The 27,474-nt window shown below is 42.2% G+C and overlaps 1 protein-coding gene across 3 annotated transcripts in view; it reads right to left on the bottom strand.

The window, feature by feature from the left end:
* Positions 1-20,896, bottom strand: part of DSP (desmoplakin) — a 55,047-nt gene extending 34,151 nt beyond the window's left edge. For 2 of the 3 annotated variants that reach the window (XM_019522322.1, XM_019522326.1), the window contains exons 1-6: positions 20,659-20,896; positions 9,111-9,213; positions 5,533-5,681; positions 4,691-4,865; positions 2,225-2,353; positions 872-922 (exon numbers count right to left, since the gene is read on the bottom strand). In XM_019522322.1, coding sequence (XP_019377867.1) covers positions 872-922; positions 2,225-2,353; positions 4,691-4,865; positions 5,533-5,681; positions 9,111-9,213; positions 20,659-20,849 — 798 coding nt within the window. In that variant the 5' untranslated portion in view covers positions 20,850-20,896. The remainder of the gene's footprint in view (positions 1-871; positions 923-2,224; positions 2,354-4,690; positions 4,866-5,532; positions 5,682-9,110; positions 9,214-20,658) is intronic. The other variant, XM_019522335.1, reaches the window with a different exon arrangement.
* Positions 20,897-27,474: the final 6,578 nt, after the last annotated feature.

The raw sequence follows: 27,474 nt of genomic DNA, 5'->3' as shown, positions 1-27,474 counted from the left end.
TCCCTTCCGACCCTAGAAACTATGAAACTATGAAAACAAGCTATTAATCTGAAGGCAGGATGCTTGGATCCTATGCATGGGATCTGTATAAAAGCATGTGACACAGCTGCAATCAACAGGGGCCCCTAGAACTCCAAAGACACAGGCAATGGCTGGTAAACTATTTCTACACAGATCCTATAAGAGAAAAGACTCCTTCTGTCCCAAATGTGGACACACAGCCCAGCCACTTGCAATCATCCAAAAGGCTAAAATCTGTATGTGTTGCCTAAAGATCTCACTGAAGTGTAAATAAAAACTGAATCCATAGCATGTGCATAGCTAAGGGAAAAATTTGGTTCTTATTCTCTGTTTGCAGATTTTAGACTGCCTTTAAGTTTAGTCTTAGCTGAATTCCTTGATGTATATCAACCGTGGAAACAGAGATTCACCCTCAACTGAGATGAAGCTATGCCTGATTTATGCTAGCTAAGGTTCCGGCTCAAACTTAACTCAAACTGGGCACTGCAGGGTGTAAAAAGTGAAAACAGACTATAGTAAGGTGGATTTGGTAAGATATGCAGTCGTCATCCCACTGGAATTTAAAATGTCCTTGACTGAGAAGTCTAGACTACGTGTACACAGATAAGGTGCATACAAACATCACATTTCAACCAGTGCAATCATAGTTCCACCAACTGAAATGCTGCGTGAACAAGCATTCACAGCACTTCAACCATGTAAGAAATGCTCGATGCAGTGGAAACCTCTACCACATCAGATAAGGCTGGTGGGCTAATCTTTTGGGGTTTGAGTGCTTGAATGAACACTTGCACACAACCATACAGCCCATGTTACAAAGGAGATGGATGAAAACAAGTCTTGTGCTTACCAGCAGGCTTTCAAATTCTTCCTCCATCTGATGAATTGCAGCCTTTTCACGCTGAAACAAGGACAAAAATTATTGAGTGTACCTTTAATTTGACAAAACAGAGATGAGTAAACTTGGCATGTTTAGATATTTAAATATTAGGGAGCAAGTGCTCTAGACAAAATCTATCCTAAAATGGATGGATACGAGCATGGGATGAACTCATATCCCGCATCATGGATGGGTAACATATTTTCTCAGTTTAATTGCTTGTTTGCTGGCATTCTCTTCACAGGGAAGGAAACAATTGTTACCATAGGTCCAAGCTGTGTGTAATTTGGCAAAGGTTTATGGAGGGGGAACTGCATGTCATCACCACAAGGGAGCACTGGGACTGCTGACACAGGCCTCAGAGATGCAGAGTAAGCCGGGGGTCCACATCTGCAAAGCACAGAACTGCTCTTGAAATAGCATCTCCTGTGCCACTCTCCTGAGTGCAGGAACTTATTGGTTCTAGAAATAGCTTTGGAGACTGAAAGGCAGCAGTGTCTAGCAGTTTGAACACTATGAGCTGAAGTTCTGGGTTCTATCCCTGGCTTTGTGACCAACTCCCATGGCAGCCTTTGGTGAATCAGAGGGCTAGATTGTGCTCTTTCTTACTTGTCCTTGAAAAAGACTAAAAAAGGAGTAGGTGCCACCACCCCCTTCTTCTTGGTTAAGTAAGACCCATATATAGAAGACGGGTCCTGGTCTAGTGCAAGGCACAACCTCTGCTCTCCAGATACTCCACCATATGAACAAATGGAGGAAAGAAGGATAGAAAGCTCCTTCACCCCCACCCCTCCTTCACACACACATACATGGAAGGATGCAACCTTTTCAAGGGCGCTCTATAAGGTTTCCACACCCCTGACCTTAGAACTAACAGGGAATAGCAGAAGTCTGAGAGAGACCTCAGAAATAACAAGATACCTCTCTTGTCTGCTCCTCAGATGGGAAAAAATTTCACACAAACTCTTGCTCAGGGCTGTATTCTGAAGGTCCAATCTATCCCTAACTAATAAAGTAAGAATAATAAACCTTATCTATCGCCTTGAAATGTTGCAAGGATTAATTTGTTTATGTTTGCATAATTTCAGAGTTCCACATAAGTGCCAAATATCATTATTTTCATAAAAATACTTGGGGGGAAAAAAAAGGATCAGGGGGGATAATAAGCATCAAGGTCTAAAACTGTTGTCCTTGTAACAACAAGCCCTTTTGAACAGAAGCCAATTACCTATCCTCACTGCACTAGTAACACTAAGTAGCTGCCTATATGAACTTCGAGTACATGATCTAAAAAAAAAAAAAAATGAGAAGATAGTTTTTTACCAGATCAGTTTTCACTTTGTCCAGGTGCCAGCGGTAGTCTCCAATGGCACTGTGAAATCTCCTGTGGTCAGCAATTTGTTGCTCGATGGAAGCTGCATCAAAACCCCATGTCACTAACTCCATCTGAGCCTAAGGAGAAAGGGAAAGTATTCATCTCATCATTGTAGTAACATTGCCTTAAACAGGAAACACACCAAAGGAAATTTGACTAAGTCAGAAGGAAGTTCATACAAATGACTTAACATTTTCTAAAACTAAAATCTATTTAGCTTATATAATAAATAGCTCCCAAAATAAAAGAAAATAAAGCCACTGCTTGACCTATTTAAAACTAGACCACGTAAATCACACTGGAAAGTGTATTTTCCTCTTTAACATCTCTAGGCCATTATATTACACTACATAACCTTAGTGGCACTATTGAAATTGCACTGGTGGACAGAATTCCTAGTGAGATTAATGCAGTTTTGTGAAAACATACAACCAGCACTGCTTTTGGTTGCACATATTACATTTCCGATAAACTCAGTTGTATTTGTGAAACCCCTCATTACAGGCAGCATAGATCTATCAAAGGACAGAGCGTGCACTGTTTTATTTAGAACAACATTCATGTATTTTGCAAGTGTTAATATATCAGAACATTCACTGACTTTTAAGTCACATGATCATCATCCCTTGTTTTATTGTTTTCAAACAGGATCCATCATTAAATGAACTACACAGAGGCTGATTACCAGGTTGCAAAATGCAAAGTCAGAACTAAATTAATCTTTGTATGTTTGTGCATATGTGTAAAAATTAAACCTGTGTTTCAAGATTCAACCTGGCAATTCCCAATCTGGTGCAAAATCTTTGTGATTCAGCAGGTATAATAAAGTCTGAGCCACGCCTTGGCTTAGGTGAAGCTGGCCAGACTCCAACAAGCAAAGCCATTTTATGCAGTCAGCCATCTAAGAATTACACAGGACTTTGACCCTTCTCATTTCAGCTAAAGATCTGCCAAAGCCTTTGAAACAAGGGCAACCTTGGATGATGGCCAACATGTAAACAAGGCGGTGGTTGGCTTCCAGTGTGCTGTCCCACTGTACACCATGGTAACCTGATCAGGACTCAGCATCTGCCTTTCCTTTCAGCAACCCACCATGAAAGAAGAAACAACATTCTAGCAGATCACTGTGAATGATTTCCTCTGTATTGCTGCATCACTAAGGAAAACATTGGCCCTGTATCTGGGCTCAGTATCTGGAGTCCGGATGCCAGGGGAGTGAGACACAAACGGTAGGGCAAAGGGGACAAGGAAGAGGGTTCAAAACAAATGTGAACTCTCAGAAAAGCCAAATGATGAAACAGTAACATTTTGGCAGGGGCAGGGAAGCTACAAGAGCAGAGTTTTTTTGCTAACATTTTTACTTATGTTCTCCAGGTACAGATGTGTCTAAATGGGGAGCTGGGAAGGGGGAGGTATTGTATATTACTTCTGATGGAAGGAATGACACTGTGACCCTTCACCCTGGTTTGTAGCTGGCAATCTGCCCTGTGGAAGCTCCCAAAGTGTAACAATGGTTACATATGCTCCTTCACCACAGTGTGTGGAGAAATCTTGACAGTTCCTAGCTTGCAAAGTCACAATACCTCCAGAGGCTGCTACAAAAGTGGTGCATCTCCACTTCTGTATCCTCCCCTACGATGTACCTCTGTGCAAGAGCTATAGCACTGCCCCAAAGACTCAACCATGGTTGGTACTTGCATTAACGTGCAAGAGCACAGGGAGAGTGAAAAGATCTCCCTTTCTCATGTGGTTTGCATACAAGCCATCTGATCAACACAGCATGCTACATGGATGCCCTTGACTGGAGCATTGTAACCACAGAATAAATAAGTCATTTGTTTGGAAAACTAATGAGAGAGAGAAATTCAAGTTTTGAGGCGCAGCAGGTGCAGATTCCAACTACAATTATGTTCCACACTCCTCTACTAGCTCTGCAAGGCTGCACTTGGCTGGAACTGTTATATCACAAACACAGGCCTATCACTTCAACAGCACCAAACGAAAGGACTGGATTTTATAACAGGTGTCTTCAGTCACTTGTCCACATAGCTCCCTGGTGCAAAAAGGCAAATGGGACTTTTGCATATGCAGCAGGTGCACATGGAAGTTTTGCTAGAGCTATTTAAGCAGCCACTTTTAAAACTTCATCCCACTGCAAACAAGCCTATTTTCCTTCTCCAGCCATGATAAAGATAACTAAGCCAGGTCCACACCGCACATTCACCATACCAGGCAATGAGGCAATGCCCCCACCCTGGCAATACACAGCACTGATCCACACAGGCTACCTCCCAGACCAGAAGCAGTGCTGCCTCCAGGGCTCTCAGCAGGACTAATCATCTCGAGCACTGTGCAGCAGGGATATGGTGTTGCATCATTTTCTAATATACTATCAGTGTGTGGGACAGGATTACCTTCTGCTGTCTCATCCAGTTCAAGCAGTCACTGGTAACATGTCTAGTGTACTCATCCCAGCCTGAGCCACTCTGAGAGGAAAAGCAGCCAGCACCCTTGGAGCTGGCCCTCCGTGTGCGGGGAACACTCATGGCTTTCAACAGGGCACGCATTTGCTCTTGAAGCTGAAGCAGCCTGAAAAAGGGAAAGGAAACAGCTAACTAACACCAAGACAATACTTGGAAAGTAGGTAAGCTTAGGAATTCATACCTGTTCCTGAACCAATAAGCATGCATACTATCTCCAACCATTTAGATTTGGGAAGAATCTTGATAAAAATTTCAAGATGACCACTAAGTAGGAAACTCTGGGAGAAGTTTAAGATTGCAGGGCATATCTACTGGGTTTTTTTGGTGGGTTTTTTTTTTTTTGCAGCAAGATGTATTTTCCATGAGGAAGTATAAGGCATGTATAAGTGCATGGCAAATAATGACTTCTGCTAAACTCCACAGCAGAAATGCCCACATATTTAACACGCATGTTAAGTTCTCTTTTCCAACTGCATAGAGGCTTGGCTTCACCCCTAAGTTCAACATGCAAAATGTGTATTATATCTTAAAAAAAAAAAAGGAGGAATAAAATAGTGCTAAGTTTTTCAGGCCAAAGAGTCTGTACCACAAGGAAAGGTTCTGGTCTCAGTTACAGCAGAACAAATACAGAGTAAATTCACAAATGTCAGCAGTATTACTCCAGATTTACTCTTGCGTGAATGAGATCGGCACCATCTCACTCACTGAACAGGCACAATGTGAAGGTTCTCTGTTTGCAGTGGGATGGAAGTACGGTCCCCCCATTCAGTCACCTTTTCTGATACATATCACAGGGCTGGCCCATTTCCCTCAGCTCTCGGATCAGTCCATTGAGGATATCCATTTGGTCATTAGCTTGTGCAAGACACTCTTCCAGATCTCGGTTTCCTCGAATCTGAACTCCATCTCCATATTTCAATTCCTAAAATGAAAACATGTAATGCATAAATCCAAGCTCAATGCTTTTTTTTTTTTGTAATAGACACAGAGATCTGTTGTACCAGGAGTAACTACAGATAAAAGATGACAGATTTCACATTTAGGGACCTGTCAATTTTAACTGGTAATGGATCAATTAATATAAAATAAATGTGGATTAAAAAGTATCATGATCATTTTAAAATCTGACTTTATTTCTGAATTTTTTGTTCATATTTTAAAACAATAATTATTAATATTATCACTTTAATTTTCCCACTAATGTAACTTGCAAGTACTGTAGGTACAAACCCAAACTTTCCAAAAAATAAGGTTCCACACCTTTAGGTTTCCTTAGAAAATACTGTACCCAAGTATGGATTTTTCTCACAATAAAAAATGCTTCCATATTTGCTCCCAATAATTGTATTTCCCACCTTGCTGTTAAAATAACCGTCAATCTATTGACAGTCTCAGTTAATGTCAGAACAGCCGCCGATTTCAGAGCTGAGAAGTTATCCCAGGAGCCAAGTGCTAAAGCCCTTACATGGCAGGGTTGTCTTGTACTTTTTAGCTTTCTGCTAAACATTATACCCGATTCACACCAGAGAGCACCTGGGGTGCTGGGAATCATGGTCACAGCCCCTCTCCCTATAGGATGCAGTATGCATTCCCTCTGAATGGAGCGAGCTATCCTGATCAGGGATGGAGCAGCAGCAAAGCTATGGCAGCCCTACTTCTGTCCCTTCTAGGCACTGCACAAAGGCCAGCATGACTGTCTGTGCCACCTCACAAAGCCAGACTGCACACATCCTCTGTAGATATGATCATCTCTGCCAGTACTACTTCAGTACTCAGAGAGGAAAAGCCTGAGTTTGCTTCTTGGTTCCAAAAGAATAAAAATTAGTGTACTTACTTGAATAGAAGATGACCCTGATTATAAAACAACCCCCTAATAACCATACTCTATATATGGAAAATTTATAAATTTATTATTTTCCAGGTTTAGAATCTAATCATTGGAGGTTTGTCTTGAATTTTGCCTCCTTCCAACTGCTACAGCAGGGAAAATAAAATCTGAAGGGTCAGGCAGCCCTTTGATCTCAGATTCCCCACAACTTTTTCCCTTGGCAGCCCCCTTCCCCTTCTCCTTACAGTCAGACACTGTTCTCCCTATGCACATAGAAGTGAAGAGGAAATCTGAAAACAATAACCTTGAAATTAAATATGGCTGTTTAATTAAACATGGCTAACAATTTGCATATAGTACTCATGTACTTAGTTCATCCAGAATTGATATTATCTTTTTTTGAAACTGCTGCAAGTTTTAACACAGGGACTCCATAAACACACTGTAGGGCAGCACTCTGATACCTACTTATATGTAGAGTAAACTATGCATCATATTAGTCCAAAGCCAAAGTCTCATGATTTACCACACAGTTCATTGGGCTGGACCCCAGCAGAGTCAACAGCATTACAAGCCATGGTGAAGCCACAGCTCAGCACTTCTCAGTATGTGTGTGTACTCCACATACCCCCCACAGAGGACCCATGTGCTAATTAGCCCCCACTGCAGGGTGGAACCAGGTGTTCTTGTCATAAGTCTGGGGATGCTCCAAAAATTTGTATGCAGACGATGCACAGGGCAACCTGCTCCAGCTTAACCTCATGGAGGGCAGGGCCACATTAATCATATGCGACAGGCTGAGAAAGGAGGCAACAGAGGGATTCTGGGTGAAATGTGTGCAATGTGGTGGCTCACCAGGATTTGAAAAAGAGTTAGCGATGAGGGGGACTGCACTTAATGGGCACTACCATATGTCTTATTCAGATGGGCTGGACTAACCTATTCTTGGGGTAGATTCCCATCAGCATATTTACCCAATATGCATCATGTGTTTTATAGCCATGCTCAGTGTTGGTTGCATCTAATCAGCTTCGTATTTGGTTTCATTACTGAGCACATGCTGCTTTCAGCAACAGTTTAATGATAAACAGTGTCCTTAGTGACATTTCCTTGTATGAAATTATAAAGACAAGGCATTTGTTCCCCTGTACCAATTGGGGAAAAAACCCTTGTCTTGTATACAAGTAAATGCAGTAAACAGCACAACACATGACACCGAGCTGGAACCAATGACTTCCTTGTTTTAATGCTGCTGAAATATAAGGTTTCATGCACTAGAAGAAGCAATATTTACTCTGGAAGAGACATTTACATAAAACTTGCACATATGTATAACAATTCAGGAAAGGAAACAAACGGCTGACCCACAGAGATCATTCATTCCCAGACCTCACAGAAGGTCTTAACATTTCCTTTCAATAACAGCAGCTGCAAAGGCTGTGCACCTAACTCAGATTTCAGTGCTTCATGACATACTCGGCACCCTAAGCTCTCTTTAAGCTTCAATGGGAATTCAAGGTGCTTTGCTCTTGACAGGACTGAATGCAATTCTTTCATTGTAAATCCAAAATAACTCCATGAAAGACCACGGACCAAGCCTGGATCTAGAGTGCTGTAGTTTCAAAGTAAAACTGGACTCAATGGCTGCATTCAGATAAGCTTGGACATGTAGTATGTGGCACCACAGACCCATCTGTGCACCGCCCAAAACCAGAACCTGGCTGGCCGGAGCCACACTCTGGCTGCCAGCCAGGCTTCCTTTCATGGCTGCAGCTCCAGGAGGTCTTCAGGACTCCAGATAAGGATACTGGGGACAGCACAGTTGCTGGCCCCAGCCTCCTCTACCCTACCCATGGTAACCTGCTGTGCACCAGAGCATGTGTGATATGGGCATTCTCCAGGTAGAAAGGCATGTGGCTGCTACCTGTCCCTGGGGAAATAAATGTCCGCACTCATCTGGATGTGCCCAATACATTTGAGAAGCAGCACCTAAAGAAGCCTTAGTTTAGTTTCATATGCCCTTCCTTATCAATCATTAAAAACACATAAAAGAGATTCAGCAGGATTTTTCCGAGTGATTCAACTTCATGGCAGCTGCAGCTCAGAAAAGTCTCACACAATAAATTTTGGAGGAATATATAGTGGCAATACCATTATTAATAATGACAACTTGCATTGGCTACAGTCTTAATCTAAAACTAAAAATCAGAACTAGTAGAATTTGACTGCAATCAAGACAAAGAAAAGTCCCTTTCCTTAACCAGACAATCTGGATATTCTGAATTTTTCAAATGGCTCTGCTGAAAATTCAACTGCAAATGAAAGCAGAGGATCTCACAAGGCCATTGCAACTCAATAGATGAAAGGTAAGCTTGCCCTAACAAATCATATGAAGAGAATCAATGTGAAAAGAAAAAGATGGGTTTTATTTCAGAATCTGAGTTAATGTTGTGAAAGGGATGGTGTACCATTCCCTATAACATTAATATTCATACACAAGAAGCATAATACAAGGGGACTCACAGGCTGTACTATGAGCTCTGCACGCATCAGGCAATCCGAACAATTATGCAAAAGGTCCTGAATGGTGTTCTGACGTCTGGACATTGTGCCGGTGCCATTTTGCCTGGAGGAAAAAAAATATGAGTAACAGTGAAGTGTGGGATTAACCGAGCATCAGTTTAAAAAGATTCACAGGAGTACATGCTCCAAACAAGTTAAGAAGAATTGTATGAAATAATAAAAATAGTCCAGCTTCATAAAGACCAATGCGTTTCTTGCCCCTCCTATTTTATCCTTCAGTGAAGCTACAATGCTATTACCATCACATCATAACAAATTGTGGGAACAGATATAAATTTTATAAGCACACGCATATGGCTGTTTCACTGGAGAATTGAGCAGAAAGAAGAAGCTTGTGCTGGAAAAAAGAGAAAGTTCTGATGGCACCGCAAATAGTCCTTGACAATACCATAGGCACTTATTCGAAGTATGCAAGAGTAACAGTGACTTGTTCCTCTGAAGTCCAGGATAAAACGTAGCCTAAGTCTTGTATGCTACTCTGAGCCTGGTTCTGAAGTCTGTGTTGGGGGACTGAACCTTCTACAAATGATCAAATGGAACAGCATACTCTTAGCTCTACAAGTATTACTGGAATTTTTGCAATAGTGAGCCGAAGTGAGTCAAGTATCCTTGACATCTGAAGCTAGTACAGTCACTCATAAGGCAAATCAAGAAGGGTGAAGGTGACTCAGTGAATGTCTCTGTTCTACCAAGTAACAAAAGACAACTTTCAAGGCTCTAACCTTGTATGAAAATAAGGAAACCCAAGTTAGGTGGCCGGATCAAAGTGGAGATGCCCTGCTGAGCATTAGCTGAGTGCTGAGTAGCATCTACTGTATTCTCCCTTTCTCCCACAGATCCTTCCATCAGAGGGTACACATCGGAGGGTACAAGATTGCTTCATCAGTGTTCGTCCATGCTGGGATTCAGCCACCAGAGTGAGCCAGAGCAAGCTGAATTTGGGTGAAGTCCTTCAAGCTGAGAACCACTCCTAACTATCTGAGTCAAAGCCCTTAGACAAGCTCAGACAATTTCCAGACTCATTTACCTAAAACACAAGTTAACCACTGGTAGGAGACACAAGAAAATGTATAAATTTCCCAGCCTCACCCAGTTCAGTGTATTGTGCTCACAGTATGTCACATTTTCCCATCTCAAATCACTAAACGCCCAGATCTTTAAGATAAGTTGTCCCACTCGTGCCACAAAGGCCACTCATGTGACCATGCAACTCTGCAGTTTTTGAAATCAATGGGAAACCTTCCGTTGCCTTCAGTGGACATTGACCAGGACCTATAATAAAATATAGGCCCAAATTCTTCCCAGCATTTGGGCTGATCAACAAATGCAGTTAAATTTGGAAAAATCAATGTGTAGGGAAACCTTTACATGAAAGAGTTTATTTAGAAATTCCTGTGCTACGTCTGCCTCTCTGGAGCTGGCAAAGGGGACCTGATTGGGCAAAGAGGTACAATCTCCCTGTGCCCTGCCAATCTGCAGCTGCAGTGGTAGCTACCTTCGATCACTGGCATCCAACATCATTTAGGACATCCTAATTTGGAAACCTGTAGCTTATTCAAGGGGGCAAAGCCTGAAATAAAACAGCCAGGAGTGGAGAAACACAAAAAGGATCTAAAGCTGACTCTGGACACACCTCGTTCCCAAGCTGCTTCTGCACTCTTTGGCTGCAACAAAGGAATGGAGACTGACTGTGTTGTGCACTCCTGCATATTTTGAAACCAGACTAAAGAAAACAACGTTACAAGCAGGAGTTTAACCCAGCCCTCACAGCACCCTCCTTTTCTACACCCATAACATTATGTGGGCTCAGCTGTTGTCTTTGGACCCATAGGCACCTGACATCAAAGATGACTTTCCACTCATAATTATTCACCCTCATAAAAAGTCAAACACAAAAATGGAATGATTTCTTTCAACAAGCTTTGTTTTTGAGAAATTTCTCTTACTAGCTTGTGAAAGCAGTATTTCCCTCCAAGAGTAAAACACCTTAAAAGCATGAGTAAGGAACCTGCTCTGCCCCTGTTGTGCATCAGCATAGCTCCGTTGACTTCAGTTGCACTCCACTAACTTCAAAGTGCCAAACTGATCCACACTAATAGAGGTGAGGCCCAAAGAATGCATAAAAATTTAAAAGGCTCCTTTGTATCACATGTAGGACTTTAAGAATCACAGAAAAATAATATCCTTTCCACATAAACCAGCTACTAAACTAATGTAAATGACAAAACAAATACAAGTCCATGGAGTTCTCTCATCCCATGTATTTACTGACAGGTACTGATCAAGGAAGACATCCCTGTATCTAGATCACAAGCCCCTACCCAAACGTAGACAGATGCCTTTCTGTATGATATAGGATTGTCTGTTGTAGCTGTGTTGGTCTAAAGACATTGGCAGACAACATTCTTCGGGTAAATGTGATATCTTTATTAGACCAACTAAACAGTTGGAAAAAATGTTCTTTGCAAGCTTTCAGGCTCAAAAACCCTTCTTCAGGCATAGGGAGAGTCTGCTGATGTTATGCGTTCTCTATATGGTATATTGGCTTCTTTTCCACCATGGAAAACACATAACACCAGCAGACTCTCCCTATGCCTGAAGAAGGAGGGGTGTTTGAGCCTGAAAGCTTGCAAGGAACAATTTTTCCCAATTATTTAGTTGGTGTAATAAAAGATATCACATTTACACAAAGAACCTTGCCTTTCTGTATGATACGCTTTAGTAAAATGCAAATTATTGGGCTCAGCAGAGCAAACAAAGAGTGCAATGTAATGAAGTATGATATACAGGAGGTCAAACTAGATGTTCTAATGGTCCCCTCTACTCTTTAACTCAATGAATTTATGGAAAGGTTCTGCATATCACTAAACTGATGGTTAGTACTGGATCCTATATTGGTATGATGCTGTAGTTCCATTAAGTCCAGGGAATTAGACTAACACTGGAAAAGGATTTACTCGAACAAAGAGATATTCATGCTCAAGAAGAGTGTAAGTTCACTTTCTAAAAAATGTATGAATGCATAATTATACTCTGTACTAATGGAACACTTGCACTCACCTATATTGATACATAAAAACCACCACAATGGAGACTGCCAGTTCTATGAGCTAACAACGGGAACAAATTTGGAATAAATACAAAATTTAAAACCAAAGACAGTAGAAGACAGTTTAGATTTGGATTATGCAGACCTCTTAAGAAAACGCAGGAAGTGCAAATACAGAAATGAAAAAAAAAAAGAAAAGCTTAACATTAACTGAAAGATAAATGAACTATCAGAGACTGAAAGGAAGAGAAAAAAAGAACATGAGGCTCCTGTGGACATGTAATTGGGTTAAGGGAGCACTGTTGATGGAAGATAGATATCCATCTTCATGTATATTTTAGGGCAGTGGTTCTCAACCTTTTTTTGTACCAGGACCCATTTGTAAAAATTGATGGCCAGTCCCAACCCAATGCCCCTCACTCCTGGCCTGCTGTCCCCAGGCCCCAAACCACCAGTGGGTGGGGCATGGGGGGCCCCAAGCAGCCCCTTGCAGGCTGGAACTCTGCCAGCCCACAAGGGAGAAGCTATGCTTTCCCATGTTTTTTTCCTTTAAAGGAGAATCCATTTATTAAAGTTTGTTGATCCAGTTTTAAAGTTTGTTCACAACCCTTTTATATATGCTGGTGATCCACTTTTGGGTCATCACCCATAGGTTGAGAATGCTGTTTTAGAGGTTTAGATGCATCTTTAAATGCTAAATTTATTATCTGATAAGTTGGATTTGTGAATAAATAAAGTTAAAAAACACCACAATAGCACCACACAAATCCAATTTTTTATTTATTTATGTAGTGTGTGTGTGCGCACATGCACATGTGCACATAAAATATGTATATGTGTATATATAATGTGTTCTTCTCTGTTATAATAATGAGGGATACTATATGATCTTGGCCACTATGAGAGGCAGCATATATATATTGCCCATACAACCACCCTTCCACTTAGTTTAGAAGAACCTGCAATTTATACAATCTCCACTTAGGCAGAGATGGAAAAAATAGCAGAGGTCAAGCCTTTTCTCAGAGTTACAACACTAACATATATTTGTTCTTATTAAATCTATGCATTTAGGGGATGATTCACAACTATTACTCCAGTTTTATGTAAGTGTAAATTAATTAAAGCCCACAGAATTATAATGGCATAAAAAGAATAACTCCATGGAAAATGAGAATCTAGGTCTAGAATATGTTTAATTACCTTCTGAGGCCTTACACTAGAATATTTATTTTAAAAGAAACTCATGACTTTCCAGCAGGGTGGGTACCATGTTTGAGTGTTCAATTATTCTGTACCTATCTAAACAATAGAGCTGCTTTCGATGCTTGGGAGATGAAGCTTTTAATAAATAGGCTGGAATCCTCTACTGCTCAGGAGGCCCACCCTCCTCCATCCCAAGAGGAACAGCAGGAGTGACCAAGCCATAGTCTCTTCAAGTTCTGTTTCTTGTAAATGGAAGGCACGTATCTTCTCCATGCATTAGGATGAAACAGTTTGTTCCTCTGCAACACTGCTCCTCAATTCTTCCAGGAAGAACAAGATGGAGGTGCCAGAAAATCGCTGTCATAAGCAGCCTTTGTACAGGATGAGCAAGGACGAAAGATTTCTCCACAGCGTCCCACCCTTGCCTGAGGGTTGATCACTACCAACGTGAATCTTAAGATTTTATAACCAAGTTTTCGCATGAGCCTGAACAGCACCTCACACAGTGGAGCCCAATCCCATAACAATGAATGTTAAATGATAACAATGATGTCCACAGCTCTCAAGGGTGGAAAACAAGAAAGCAGTGTCGTCCCCATTTTTAAAATGCAACAACACAGAAACTCCCAAGGCCACACAATGAATCAGCATCAGAACTGAGATAAAAGTAAGTCTCTAGGACACGCTGCATGTCATTAAAATTTTCTAACGGGAGGAAGTAGCCTAAAGAGGTCTTAAAGTACATTTTTTTACAAACTGAATTATCCTCTGGAAGTACTTGATCTTTGAGCCTCAACTTCTGGCTATGGTGCTGTGATGCAGGACTCAATGGATGAGCAAACAGTTATACAGTTCTTCTGCACTGCCAGGATACCTGCAGCTCTTAAAAACCTGCATGTCCTCAGTGTAAATTAAGGATGTCTAAGAGCTGCTCTGAGTGCTGTAAAGTGTTAACAGATCTCAAAGGGCTGTTATACCAGCCAAGGCATCAGTGTAGCAACAGTTCAGCCAAATCTCTACTACACAATGGCAGCTCCACAACTCCTTTATACCCACAGAACAAAAAAAAGTGGATGCATTAGGGCCAAAGATTTGGCCCAGATTTAAGGGGGAACACACCAGAAAGATAGAATTAATAGAAAAGGTAAGCATTTGCTCCAGAGAAACACATTTTCCTCTTCTAAAATTTAAAGCAAGGTTTAAAAACTATCTTTCTCTCTGGCTCAAAATATCAATCAATTCCCATCTCTAAGGCCACACCTTAAAAAAATCCTCATATTCTCACCCCCACAAACTTGTTTGAACATGCAACAGATTCATCAAGGGAATACTTGATATTCTCAGTCTGCAGTAGTTAAAACACAAAACAAAACCCTGAACTGGATTCCAAACTCCAGGACCAAATGCTGCATACACCATTATTAAAAAGACTACTAAAATACTGTATTTACTTCATGCTACTTATGTTCCTGACACTGGACAGATATGCTCACAACAAACATTAGCAAAAGTCAGGAACTAGATGTCATGAACTCTACATATGTATAGGAAAATACAACAAAATAGAGGTACGTGTAAATAGGTAGCTATATGCCTATTCATGCTATTGAAATAGATGTCACCTAAAATTAAAATACTAGAAAACAAGGCTGTTTTCCCTAGAAGGTGAATGGCAGTAGCAAAGTAACGTATTCAAAAGTGGAACTGAATTTCACTTCTGTAACTGTACCAATTTTTGCATATTAAGTCCTCAAATGAGCACTGTTTCTGAGAAAGCTTAATACCCTCTTAGAAATAAGGAACATCCTCAATTCAAAAGAAATTGAGGGGACCAGTATATCTTGGAAGGGGGGTGAAAGGAACTTTTGGTATTTTTCAGGACTGGCCCTTAATTGTGTCATGGAGAAAGAATGGAAACTAGAGAGGGGAAGTCAATGGCACTGAAGTCAATGGCATATCTCACACCAACTAAGACTGGCCTTCAGTCTTGCAGACCTTAACTCGTGCAAAGCTCCACCAGTTTTGTGGGAGTGTTTTATGAATGAAATCTGCAGAGTTAATCAGTAGGGACAACAATACCTTTTTTAAAAAGCTCTATTTGCTGGTTGTATTATATTTCACTAGTATTTACCCAGATAAAGCTCTCTCCCATTTTTTAAGTCTAGGATAGCTTGATGTTGGGACCAAAGGTACTGGTTTAGTAAGCAGATATAGAAATATACCTCCTTTACAGATCCACCTCTTACAAGTGGATTCCTTTCCCTTCATAGGAAAGATTTTATTCTTTCAAATCCAGCTTGTAAGGGAAGCATTGTTACCCATGCTTCTCTAAAAAGGCCAGTTATGATAGGCACAGTCTAGTTTTCCTATTTTCCACACTACTTCAGTGCCTGCTCTGCTGCAGCATTTACTATATTTTGCTGGAACAGGTTTCTTCTTTCCTGACATAAATACAGTAATTAATTATGCTAGTTTGTGGCGCACTTGGCAAGATAGCTGTTTTCTTTTATTTCTATTTTCTCTGTGGCTCTCTTTTTTTTTTTTGCTACTCTCTAACAACTCTGTGCTATAAACGGACAGCAATCACTATCGCAAAGACGACATGTGGCTCCTCCTCCTATTGTTCAGGACCCTGTGAAGTATGGCTTGGGCAAAAGAAAATTTGAAACTTGCTTTCCTTATTTGTAGTAGTATTGAAGTGATATTGTAGTCATGCTGGTCCAAGGAATATGTAAGAGAAGGATTTTTTGTGGGGATGATATCTTTCCTTGGACCAAGAGTATACAGTTGGTCCAATAGGAGATACCACTCCCCAAAATCCTTGCCGCTCATATTACCTGGACCATCACAACTACAACATCATTCCGACTGTATGTAGTTGGTTCAATAAAAGATAATCGCTCAAAAAAGTCGGTGCCTCATTCCTGTTTTGACCAGCCGTGGATAGTTAGTCCAGGGCCTCCCTGTGAATTTCCTGCTGCCTTGCAACTGGCAGCTTGTGGAAGCTGGAGTCAACTTCAGCTAGTACATGAATTTGGATTTACAGCCAAGTCTCAGGTGCCTGTTAATTATCTATGGATTGACAAATAACATTGCCTAACTTGCCACTGTCTCTTCCCTCTTCCCTCATTGTATCCTGGATTTTACCAATATAAGCAAAGCCCTAACTAAGCAACTGATAGCTGCACTGGGAGTTTACTGGTGGTATGATTCACTGTCAAACAAAAGTATCTGTACTTAAAGTTCCCAGGAGATCAGAAGCTGGGAATGTTGCAAAAGCAGCTTGCTCAGCCTTAGGGTAGGGAGCGCCTGTGAGTAATATGCAGCTCAGTGTGAACAACTTCGGCAGAATACACCCCCAAGGAAGCAGGAAGGAGTCCCAAATGGAACCTGACTGCATTTATGATTAAGGTATAGCGTTAGTCTTTAAGAAGGAAAAAAAAGAGGGGTTTTGTCATGTCAGCATTTCTAAGTTTTGGCATAAAAGTTGCCAACGTGAATGCAGTTTATAAAAATCTATTAAAGAGTTCATCATGACCCTGATCCTGCCCACTCACTACATACACAATCCTCACTGATAGCAACAGAAATCCTGTGCACAATGCACATTACTTCCTAGTTCTACAGCAATAGAAGTATCATTTATGTGCATTTTAGATGCATTCTAACTAAAGGAATCATTGATTTAATAAAATACCAACCCTTCAACTATACTCCCTAGTGCATAGGAAAGATATTTAATGTTTAAAAAAAGAACTATTTAAAACCTACTGAACAATCACCTCCTGTCTTTATATTACAAATTTCCTACTCTCCTGAAGTGCTGTCGGAATCTCATGATGGTGGGACCAGAATTATGGAAATAAGGTTCTGTGAGGAGACCTCCTCATGAAGTCAAGAGGCATTTTTAGTGCAAACCCCAGGTAGGAATAGGCCCTATCAATAAAAAAAAAAAAAAAAAATGAAAGCAATGATATGCCCTTAAGGATAAATGAAAGGATGTTAAGACAAGGTTATTAATATTAAAGATTCCAGGCTAAGTCCATCTTGAAATAGTTTGCCTGCTTATATTATTAGTAAAATTTAAGAAAACAAAAGGAAAGACTGAGTTACACATAAAAAAAAAATTGAAGGAATCTAGATTATAAAGGAATAGATTCTCTACTTGTAGATCAAGAAAACCTGCAAAGGAATTGCAATGAAGCCGATGTAATTACATTAGGTAAAACCTGTGAAGGTTAATTTGCACGTATAACTTCAGATGAAAGTTTAAGGCATTTGCAGTAGGATCTTATTGGCAGAACAGACACTAAAAAAAAAACCATAGCTCAGCTTTTGGTCTTGGAATTAAGGGCATTTATAGATGTGCTCCAGGAGTAGGGGGTGCTCTAATTAAAGCGCCCGGAATGTCATATGTATCGGCATCCCCATGCTGAAAAATGGCAAGCAGGGGTGCTTTAACTAAAGCTTGTTGAATGAGCTTTTAGTTAAAGTGCCCCCACTGCCACTTTTCAGCACAGGGACGCTGATACACAAGACGCTGGAGTCTGCTGGAGCGCAGTAATTACCACACTCCAGCAGACTCAATTAATGGGGTCTGCATATGTATAGGCACCCTATATGTATATGTACTGCATCAAGGAATCCCAAGTGCCTGTTGACGTTGTATGTCCCTACTGCAATATTAGATAGTTGCCTATATATACAGTAATTTAGATTTGAAACATGAATAGGTATTATAAAGTATGTAATTACTATAGATGATTTCAAAATAATATAGCAGGATGGACTAACAGTTATTCATCACAAGCTATACAGAGAAGCCTCAAAATAAACAAACTAAGAACTGGAAGTCTGAGCACGAGTCACAGGAACCACACAATGCATAGCTTTGTTTATTGTTGCATTGCCCTCTCTCAAAGGATATGCACCTAAGCAGAGTTGTAAGTGCTAGCTGTGCAATCTCTTTTCACTTCCCTTTTATGGATTTACTTGATTTAACATTGAACAGTTTTAAGTTCTTGTTTGGTGTATATGTGTATTTATGGTGTGCCTGGGCTGGAATAAAAATGCACTGGCAATACAATGAGAAGTTAAAAGTGCTGGATTTGTTATAGATGGTTCATCACTGGTGCGGGCAGCACCAATGCACAATCAAAATAAATTCTTCCTGCTATTTTTCACTCAAGGTAATCAGAGGGATTAGTGGAAAACGCCTTTTGCATACACTTTGACAACAGCACTTAGTTTTTTCTTTAAACATGGGCCATATATCATACTCCACAACACTTCTGAACATACACCGGTATCAGTGAGAGCAGAATTTCATTAACCCAGAGCTGGAGTCAGAATTCCCTCCTCCCTGTGGAATCTACTCATCTGGAATGTTACAGAATCAGGACTTTAAGTTACAAGGGCTAACAGAGATAAGAAAGACATGCATCAGCAAATAAAACATATTTACCCTGGTCTGCACTAGGTTTATTCTTTAAAATTTTAAGTGCTTAACTATAATGCTTAGTGATGTGATTTTTTTTCTTTTACTGGCATACTGACAAGCACTAGGAGTCCTTAGTACAGTTATATACTGGTATATGGCACTTTATATCAGTAAAGTTTACTTTGCTTTACAAAAATCAGAATGAGCTATATTGTTAATGCCATTTTATACCAGGATAAACACATCTACACATTCTTCTGCTTTTTAACCCTGCCATCTTGTATCTATCCATCTAGTATGTAACTCCACTGGAGAAACTGGATAGGGAGTGAAGAAGTGATCTAAGCAGCAATTAAACAATCCCATGGTTGCACTCTGGAGGCTAACAAAAAGTAGCTTTCTTAGGAAAAAAAAGACTGCAAGCTTTACTATATCAAAATACCGTCTAACGTTTATTTAAATCTGTGTCAGCTTAAACCTAGTTTGCAGCAGTAACAATAAACCAAACATGTTTATGAATGAATTCTTCTAAAGGACCACCTCCACTTACGCCAAGGGCCAGCCATCAATGGAGCAGGAGTGACTACAAGAGATTTCTGTTAAAAATCTACAGAGATGACATTTAACTCCGTAGTAACATTTCTACAGAGAATCTGAAGAGCGAGGAAACGGAGATGAAAAGTGGAACCACACACTTTTCACAAAAGGTTCTGTCCTGCAAGATGCATAACAAAGAAGTGGAGCTGGATTTGGAAAAAGTAAAGCTGGGGGTTCAAGCCAGACTCCAAGCCAGCCCTGGAGGAGCTGCTTGCCAGGGTTTAATGCTGAAGGAACCTGATGGAAAGCAGAGAGCAAAAGTGACTGCTCTCTGCCCGCTCACCCACACAGACGCCATTACAGGACAGCCTCAGGTGCTTATATTATGGGAGGTGAAAACTTTACTTCTGCTGGCTGTCAGCCCTCCAGCTATCTAACACTCAGTGGCACAAACATTAAAAAGCTCCCCCCCACCTAACCAGTAAATCCAAAACACAAGGTGACTGGCCCTTCCCAGGGCACTAAAAAAATAAACTAAAAATCCCTCCTGTGCTGCAGGGTTGGCAAAAGAGAGACCTATCTTTTTCTTTCACTTCTTTTATTCCATCAAGAGACGACTTGGGGCTGCGGCCTCTCTCTGCAGCCCAGGGAGCTTTGCTCAGCCGCGACTTTGGGGAAATGCAGTACCTTTTCTTAGACCAAGTCAAACACCTGGAAACACTCTTCTTCCAACTATGTCGCACACAACACACAAAAGCCCTTTGGCGAGGGGCGATACGCCTCTTTGACGGGGTTCTGCCCTTTTTAACCAGTCTATGCGGGCTGAACTTCTGCTCTGTTCTGGGTAGAGCCCAGTTTGGTGGGCCCAACCTGTCTCTTCTATTACAGGTACAGACCAGTTTTCAATAGTTTGTACCTGTAAAAGTCTCCTGTCTGTCCCTGGCCTTTGAGTTGGTCTCATCACAGGTACCCCAAGACCCTTGTCTGCCTATGTCCCTCCTTAGACCAACCTGGCTGCAACCTGCCGGACAGGGGCTTGGGGGCTTTTTAATGACAGCAGCTGGAAGCGGCCGAGATCTCCGCTTGGAGGGGCAGCATCTGAATGGGAAGAAATGAGGGTGGGAAGGGGGTCACGTCGCGCATGTCGGAGCTGCCAGGGCGCAGGGAAGAAGGACAAGGGCACGGGCAGGAGGGGAGGCATCCTTCTTGCTGCCCCTGCCCGCAGAGCCGGGCCAGGGCCAGGCGGGGGCTCCTACCCGTATCCGTCCATGGCCATGTCCCCTCCGTAGGTCTTGTAGTAGTAGGTCTTGTGGGTGTGCGTGTGCCCCCCGGCACCGCCGCCCACCATGTGGGAGCTGAGCTCGTAGCGCACGTCCGTGCCCGAGTCGGCCCGCGCCATCCTGCCCAGCGTGTTGAGCCGCGGCTGCGACCCGCCGTTCACGCTCATGGCTCCCGCGGGCACCGGCCAGGCTGCGATTACGTCCGCGGCCCCGTCCCTCCCGCGGGCTGAGGAAAGGCGAGGCCACACCTTCGGGCCGCCGCTTTAAAGTCCCCGCGGGACCCGCCCGCGCCTGCCCCGCGCCCCGCCTGCTGCGCGGGCAGCGCCCCTCTGACAGGACCCACGGGCACCGCTGTGTAGTGGGCGTTTAAACTGCGTTTAGCAATGTGTGAGGCGGACAAGGGCCTTTGGGTGAATCTGGTCTCTTTTCTATTCACCCAAAGAGCCTCGTCTGCCTGCAGCCTGCACCCCTGTAGCAGGGCATAGTGGACATTTTAAAAAATATTCACCAGTGTGTAATCAACATTTTAAAAATGTGCATCGACGTGTAGTGGACATTTGAAAAATGTGTATCAGTGTATAATGGACATTTTTAAAATGTTCATCCATGTATAACATGAACTGTTCCAAACAGGTATCCAGGTTGTAGCCATATTGGTCTAGAGGAAAAGAAGCAACCGGCACTTGTGGTAGAGGTGATCTCTTTTGTTTAGACCAACTACATTTTTGCAAAAAAACCCAGCACCATCTTCAATTGCAAGCTTTCGGGCGCAAACACCCTTCTTCGGGCATTGGAGAAAAGATTGTAAGAGTTCTCCTGGGTAGAAATGGAAGTTCACGTTTCATAGAAGAGTTGTAGGCATTGGTGACACATAGGGGGTGCACACCTGGCATTGGCTGCTGCCACCACTGCCAGCGGCGCCTGCAGGTGGTCACCAGTCACCATCCCCTCTCCCCCACCAGCACCGGCGGCACCTGCAGGCGGTCACCGAACACCGCTGGCTGCCACTGACACTGCTGGCAGCGTCTGCAGGTGGTTGCCACCCTACCCCCCACCGCCAACACCACCATGGCTGCCTGAGGGAGCTCCCTGCTCACCACCACCAGGCCCTCAGAGGTCGAGAGAGGCCTGGGCCACTTCCATTTTTTGAGGCTCCTGGTATATTAAAAAAAAGAATTAATTCATAGTGCACTACAGGCGGTGTGGCCTAGTAAATGGGCCCATGAATGAGAGGCCTGGGCCAAATGGTCCTTCTGGCCCCCCCGTGATAGGCCTTGACCACCACCACCACTGCCTGCAGGCAGTCGCCATGCCCCCCCCCCAGCTTCTGGGGATACATGTCATTCATGGTTGAAGGTGTGGTAAAATCTGTTTGAAACAGACTCATAGTAGAGACAAGCTCTTTTATTAGACCAACTATATTTTTGCACAACACATTTTTTTTAATTGCAAGCTTTCGAGCACAAACACCCTTCACTGGGCTTCGGAGAAAAGATCGTAAAAGTTCTCCTGGGTAGAAATGAAAGTTCATATTTCATAGGATTTCACAGAGGAGTCAATAGGTGGAAAATTCCTCTGGGCACTCGGTTCATAGCTGGTATGGAGTCTCTCATCTCTTGTGAGGTTCTGTGATGATGCAAATTACCTTGAAACAAAGGCAGGGACAGTCTCAGGGTTCAGGTGATCACAGTCTCTTCCTATGAAATACAAACTTTCATTTCTATCCAGAAGGACTTTTACAATCTTTTCTGCTATGCCTGAAGAAGGGTGCTTGTGCCCCGCAGCTTGCAATTAAAGATTTTTTTTTGCAAAAATGTAGTTGGTCTAATAAAGCATATCATTTCTACCACGAGATCTGATGCCAAATGTAGGATCATTTTTGAGGGGTGTTGGTTGTAACTTGGTTTAAGGGCAGAGCCAGACAAGGTTCTTTGGGTAAATCCAGTCTCTTATGACACCAGCTCAAATTGCTGGAAAAGTTTTAGGGTGGCAAAATGCTAAGAAGAATTTTTCCAACCATTGGAGTTGGTCTAATAAAAGATATTTTTTAAAGCATCCAGGTTGTTGCCAGCTTGGTCTAGAGGCAAAAGGAATTAAAAGTCGTGGAAGAGACGTATCTTTTATTAGAGCAACTAGATATTTGCAAACAAATTATTTTATTTATTTGCAAATGTATTATTTTTGAGGCAGCTAATTGATGCAGCATTATGCCAAACCCAAGTCACTTACAGGGAGTCCTTTTAATTGACTTTTGGGTTTGCTGTCAGCACTTTCTTTTGACTGCTTGCCTCAAAATAAAGACATGATTCAACTTTTATGACCCAGTTCTCACTCACTCACTGCCTTAGAGTGAGCAATATAAAGTAAATAATGATGTTCATTTGCATGTGTATTAGCATATTTTCCATGTACAATAGTTTTTCAGCAAATATGATAATTTCATAGTTAAGACCTGGCAACACTGCATCCTAGCTGCTGCCCTCTCCCCTCCTGGCACTGGAAGGGGGCATGCAGCCACTGTGCTCGGTGTTGTACTGAAAAGGCAGCGGGAGGGGTAACATGGGGCAATGATGCCAGAGTTGCCAAACCTCCAGGATTGCCCTGGAGTCATTAGCTATACATCTCCAGGAGGCTGCTGAGAGTCACTCAGGAGAGAAAGGATAGAGTATTCATTAAATTAAAGATTACATCATATCTATTATTATAAATACTAATAGTAATAAATGTATACATTCAACAAGTATCTTTTAATATTATTCTTATTTTCATGAAATAAAATGTTTATTAATACAGTATAAATGTATTAATATATATTTAATTGCATGACAATAAGTGTTAATAATATTAAAGGATACTTGTTGAATCCAATTTATATAGTTCATATATTTCATAGACATTAGGGCTGGAATGGACCTCGGAAGATCATCGAGTCCAGCCCCCCGCCCAAAGGGCAGGAAGTCAGCTGGGGTCATAGGATCCCAGCAAGAGATATAAATGAGGAAATGTAAAAAAAACTTGCCCAAGGCAGGGATTTCTTAGGGTAATATCTTTTATGGACCAGATGCATAGTTGAGATGCATCTGAAAGCTTGCCAAACAAAGACAATCTTTATCAGGTATTGATTATGGGCACTGACAGACACACAGCTCCCCACTGTAACTCATGGCACTTGAAGGAAGTACCATGAGTTACAATGATCCCCCAGACTCAACAGATGTCTGCTTTTGGGTCCGGCGGGTCGGGGGATTGAGCTGCAGTTTGGAGTGGTGGCAAGTCTGCATTTGCTCTCCCCTAGACCTGTCCCTCCCCACTCCCAGCCCCAGCAATGTCTTCAGAATGGGAGTCCAGTAGGTTTTTAAAATGGCATGGGAATGTGTACTTGCCTTCCTGAGGTGAAGCCATTCATGTTGTTACGTTGTGATAAAATCTCCCAGAATAAATTCAAACACAGTTGGCATCACTAAAGTGTGCCAGGAGTGCCGCAGTTGCTGGACTCAAAATAACTAGTCCCTGCACTGTCTGGGATGGAGGGACTGCAGCCTAGTACCTCCCCAGCAGCAGTGGCAATCCCTCACTTTGAAGTTGATATGGCTCCTTGATGGGTCTTGAGGTGCCTTAAGAGTTCAATCCTTGAGAAGTTGCAGGTCTTTCTGCAGGGGAGTTAGGCCGTAGGCTGGGATTTCTCCTTTTCCTTCCTCCGCTCTCTCTGCTCTGCTTTGAGGGGGAGATGCTTTACGTCAAAATAGGATGCCACTTGGTTGAGGTTGTGGCATCATTGGTGTCAGTTGGCACTGGCAGCCAGCTCCTCCCAAATCTTGTTGTTGGCATCTGTTCTCTTGTGTGTCTTCAGTGCATCCTTGTGGCATTTCCTCTGGCCACTGTGAAATCAAACCGTTATGAAGTTGGGAACCCGAGCACTTGTTTTGGGAGCTGTGTCAGGCATCCGCACACAGGGGAAACAAAGAGGAGGTGGAGATACAGTCCTACTCTGACCACCTTACTTGTCCAGCAGCAATGATGTGCAGCCCCAAGAGGGAAGGGCAAACTGCAGCTAACTAAGAAGTGCTTAATTAAGCACTATCCCTTTGGGAAACCTTGTACCTTGCACCTTCATTAACTTCTGGCTGGACTGATGCAGCCCAGGCCCATCCTTGGTGCCGTCTGCAGGGTGGGAGGGAGAGAAGAGAGCAGAAGGAAGCTGCAGGCTGGGGTCTGCCCAGCCTGAGCTGGAGTGAGAGTGGGCAGATTGGAGCCCCCCCCACCCTGCCCCACTCCAAGGCAGGGGACTCCAATCCATCTGCCCCAGCTTCAGCTCAGGCTGGGCAAATCCGAGCTTACTACTCCCTCCCCCTCCCCCTCCCATCCTGCTGACAGCACCAGAGCTGGGGGTGGGGTGTGGAGGGGTAGGGGAGAGGCACTGCAGACAGGCAGCTCCTCAGTTGAATCACTCTAAAGTGGATCAGCTGGATTTCCCCTATCACCACGCTACAGGGAATGTCTGTTGCATCAGAAGGGGGTCTGTGCAATCTCATGGCTGTCTCTCAAAAGCGCTATGAGTTAGACCGGAGAGTTGCCCATCTGTCCGTGCCCTCTATGACTTCTCAGGTTGTAGATTTCTTGGCAGCTGCTCTACAATATAATATTTTTTTTTTAAATGATAGATGCTAAGGGTGAGTTTATTCTTCACTCAGAACAGTGTGTGCCTTATGTGTGTGCCTGTGCTTGTGTGCACACACATGGGCATTTGCCAAAGTCCATAAAGACCTCTGTAAAATACCCGTTAGCTCCTTGATCCTCAGTCCAACCTATGCTTGATACATCAACGATCAATTAAAGCAGCTACAGGGGTATTCTAAATTGTGTTGGCTGCTGCAGCTTCTCAGCACAGCGGTTCTCAACCTTTTTAGACTCAAAGCATCCCTCAGAAAATGTCAGATCTTCATTTTCACTTGACTTTTGACTACAGAAAAACACTAGAGCAATTCTTTTGTTCATTTCAGAAGAAAAGAATTTAAAAAGACCACAACCAGCCTGAATGTTTTTAATACTATGGGTTCCTATTGGAAATCTCTGGGTTTATCTTGTGAATCATATTTGCACACCTAACAACTGTAACATTGCGTGATCTGTTCAAAACAAGCAAAAGGTCCCTGATAAGCAAATTCTGAGACAATACAGAGTACTACAATACAAATATTAACTGTGGCAGTAGATACAGACTGTAAGAGAACAGATGAATTTTCAATGGGGCTTTTTTTAAGGAAGCGAGTGACTGCATTTGGCGTACATGATTTGGTTTTTTCTAGGCATAAGGAAGGAGTATAGAAAAGCACCATGCTTGAGCAAATAAGAACAAACAAGTATTTAGGTCTGATGTTTCAGGGACATTCAGGAATCGGAAGGGAGTGCAGAAAGAAACAAGGCACTTAAAGGGATGAGCGAAGCTTGAATTTTATTCCTCTGATATTCCAGTCTCCAATCTTTGAAGCTGATAAAAGGGTTTATTCAAACACAGAAATAGTTCATTATTACATGATTATGCAGAAATTTAAGATTTTCAAATGTTGGTGCATAACATTAGTCACCTAAATCAGTGTTCAGACATCTAAACAAGAAGCTAGTGTTTCAGTCCCAATAATTCCCACTGACTTCAGAAGGAGTGCACAGGTGTAGGTTTGAACAGGTCAGCCCAATGTCCTACATAATGGGAGATATCTGGAGACAGCACTGGAACAGGGGCCACAACTAGATCCAAGTAAAAATATGAGGCAGGGATGGGGGGGAGGGGACTGCTCCAGGCAAAACCTGAGATGGTGTAAATCAGGATAGCAATGGAGTTTTGCCAATTTAGACCATGCAAGAATGTGACCCATTCATTTTTATATGTAAATCATAATCTGATCAGTTTGATTGAGAAATCAAAGAAATGGTTCTTAAGTTTAGTTTTAAAACAAACTTTGCCTCACTCTGCTTTTCGGCCTACCGTATACAGCTCAGTGAAACATTCCATTATTTTGAGTGGACATACACCATGTACGTGATATGTCCCATCAGCCAATTGAAAAACTGTTTCCTGGACAAGCAGTGTGTGCTTTATGGCAGGGGATTCTGCTGCTCATGATAGTAGCAACACCAAAATTAATGAGAATGAGTAAAATGGAAGGAACTGAAACACAAAATGGTTAGTGTTCTATATGTGAATTATAAACAGATACAAATATTTTTATCCTACAAAACTAACATATTTTATATGAACTTTTCATTGGGTAGAACTGGGATAGCTAATTAGGTTGATACCAAATCATATAGGCATTCCTTAAAATTCCAGCTACAAGTGGAAAATGTCAGTATCCTACATGGAAACAAAAAATATATTTAGACCTTACTCTGCCCTTACTTTAGGCCCAATCTTTTTTGACCAAATCCTGAGGTCCTTAAATTCTCTGACAAATATTTTGCTAGAGGAGCAACTAAGCTTACTTAAAGTAAAATATGAGGGCCAGATCCTATTCTATATATTAGTACCCAAGTGTGATCCTATTCAACCTGCATAAATCACTGTAAAAAATGTAACAACCCTACTTTTGTAATATGCCATCACCTTAGCCCAGTGGTCTCCAATCTTTTTAAGTAGGAGATCACCTTTGGCACTTCAATCCAAGATCTACTGTGCGTCACTGGCACCCCCCCTACCCCAGCAGATAAGTCTGTGATGAGGGAAGGCAGGGGTGGGGAGCAGATTAAAGCAGAGGGAGAAAAAATTATTTGGGGGGTGCGCCTCCCCAGCAGGTA

The sequence above is a fragment of the Gavialis gangeticus genome, unplaced genomic scaffold (assembly GCF_001723915.1).
Source record: "Gavialis gangeticus isolate Ggan-Ray unplaced genomic scaffold, GavGan_comp1, whole genome shotgun sequence".
Taxonomy (NCBI): Eukaryota; Metazoa; Chordata; order Crocodylia; family Gavialidae; genus Gavialis; species Gavialis gangeticus.
This window is presented reverse-complemented; position numbering and strand designations above follow the sequence as displayed.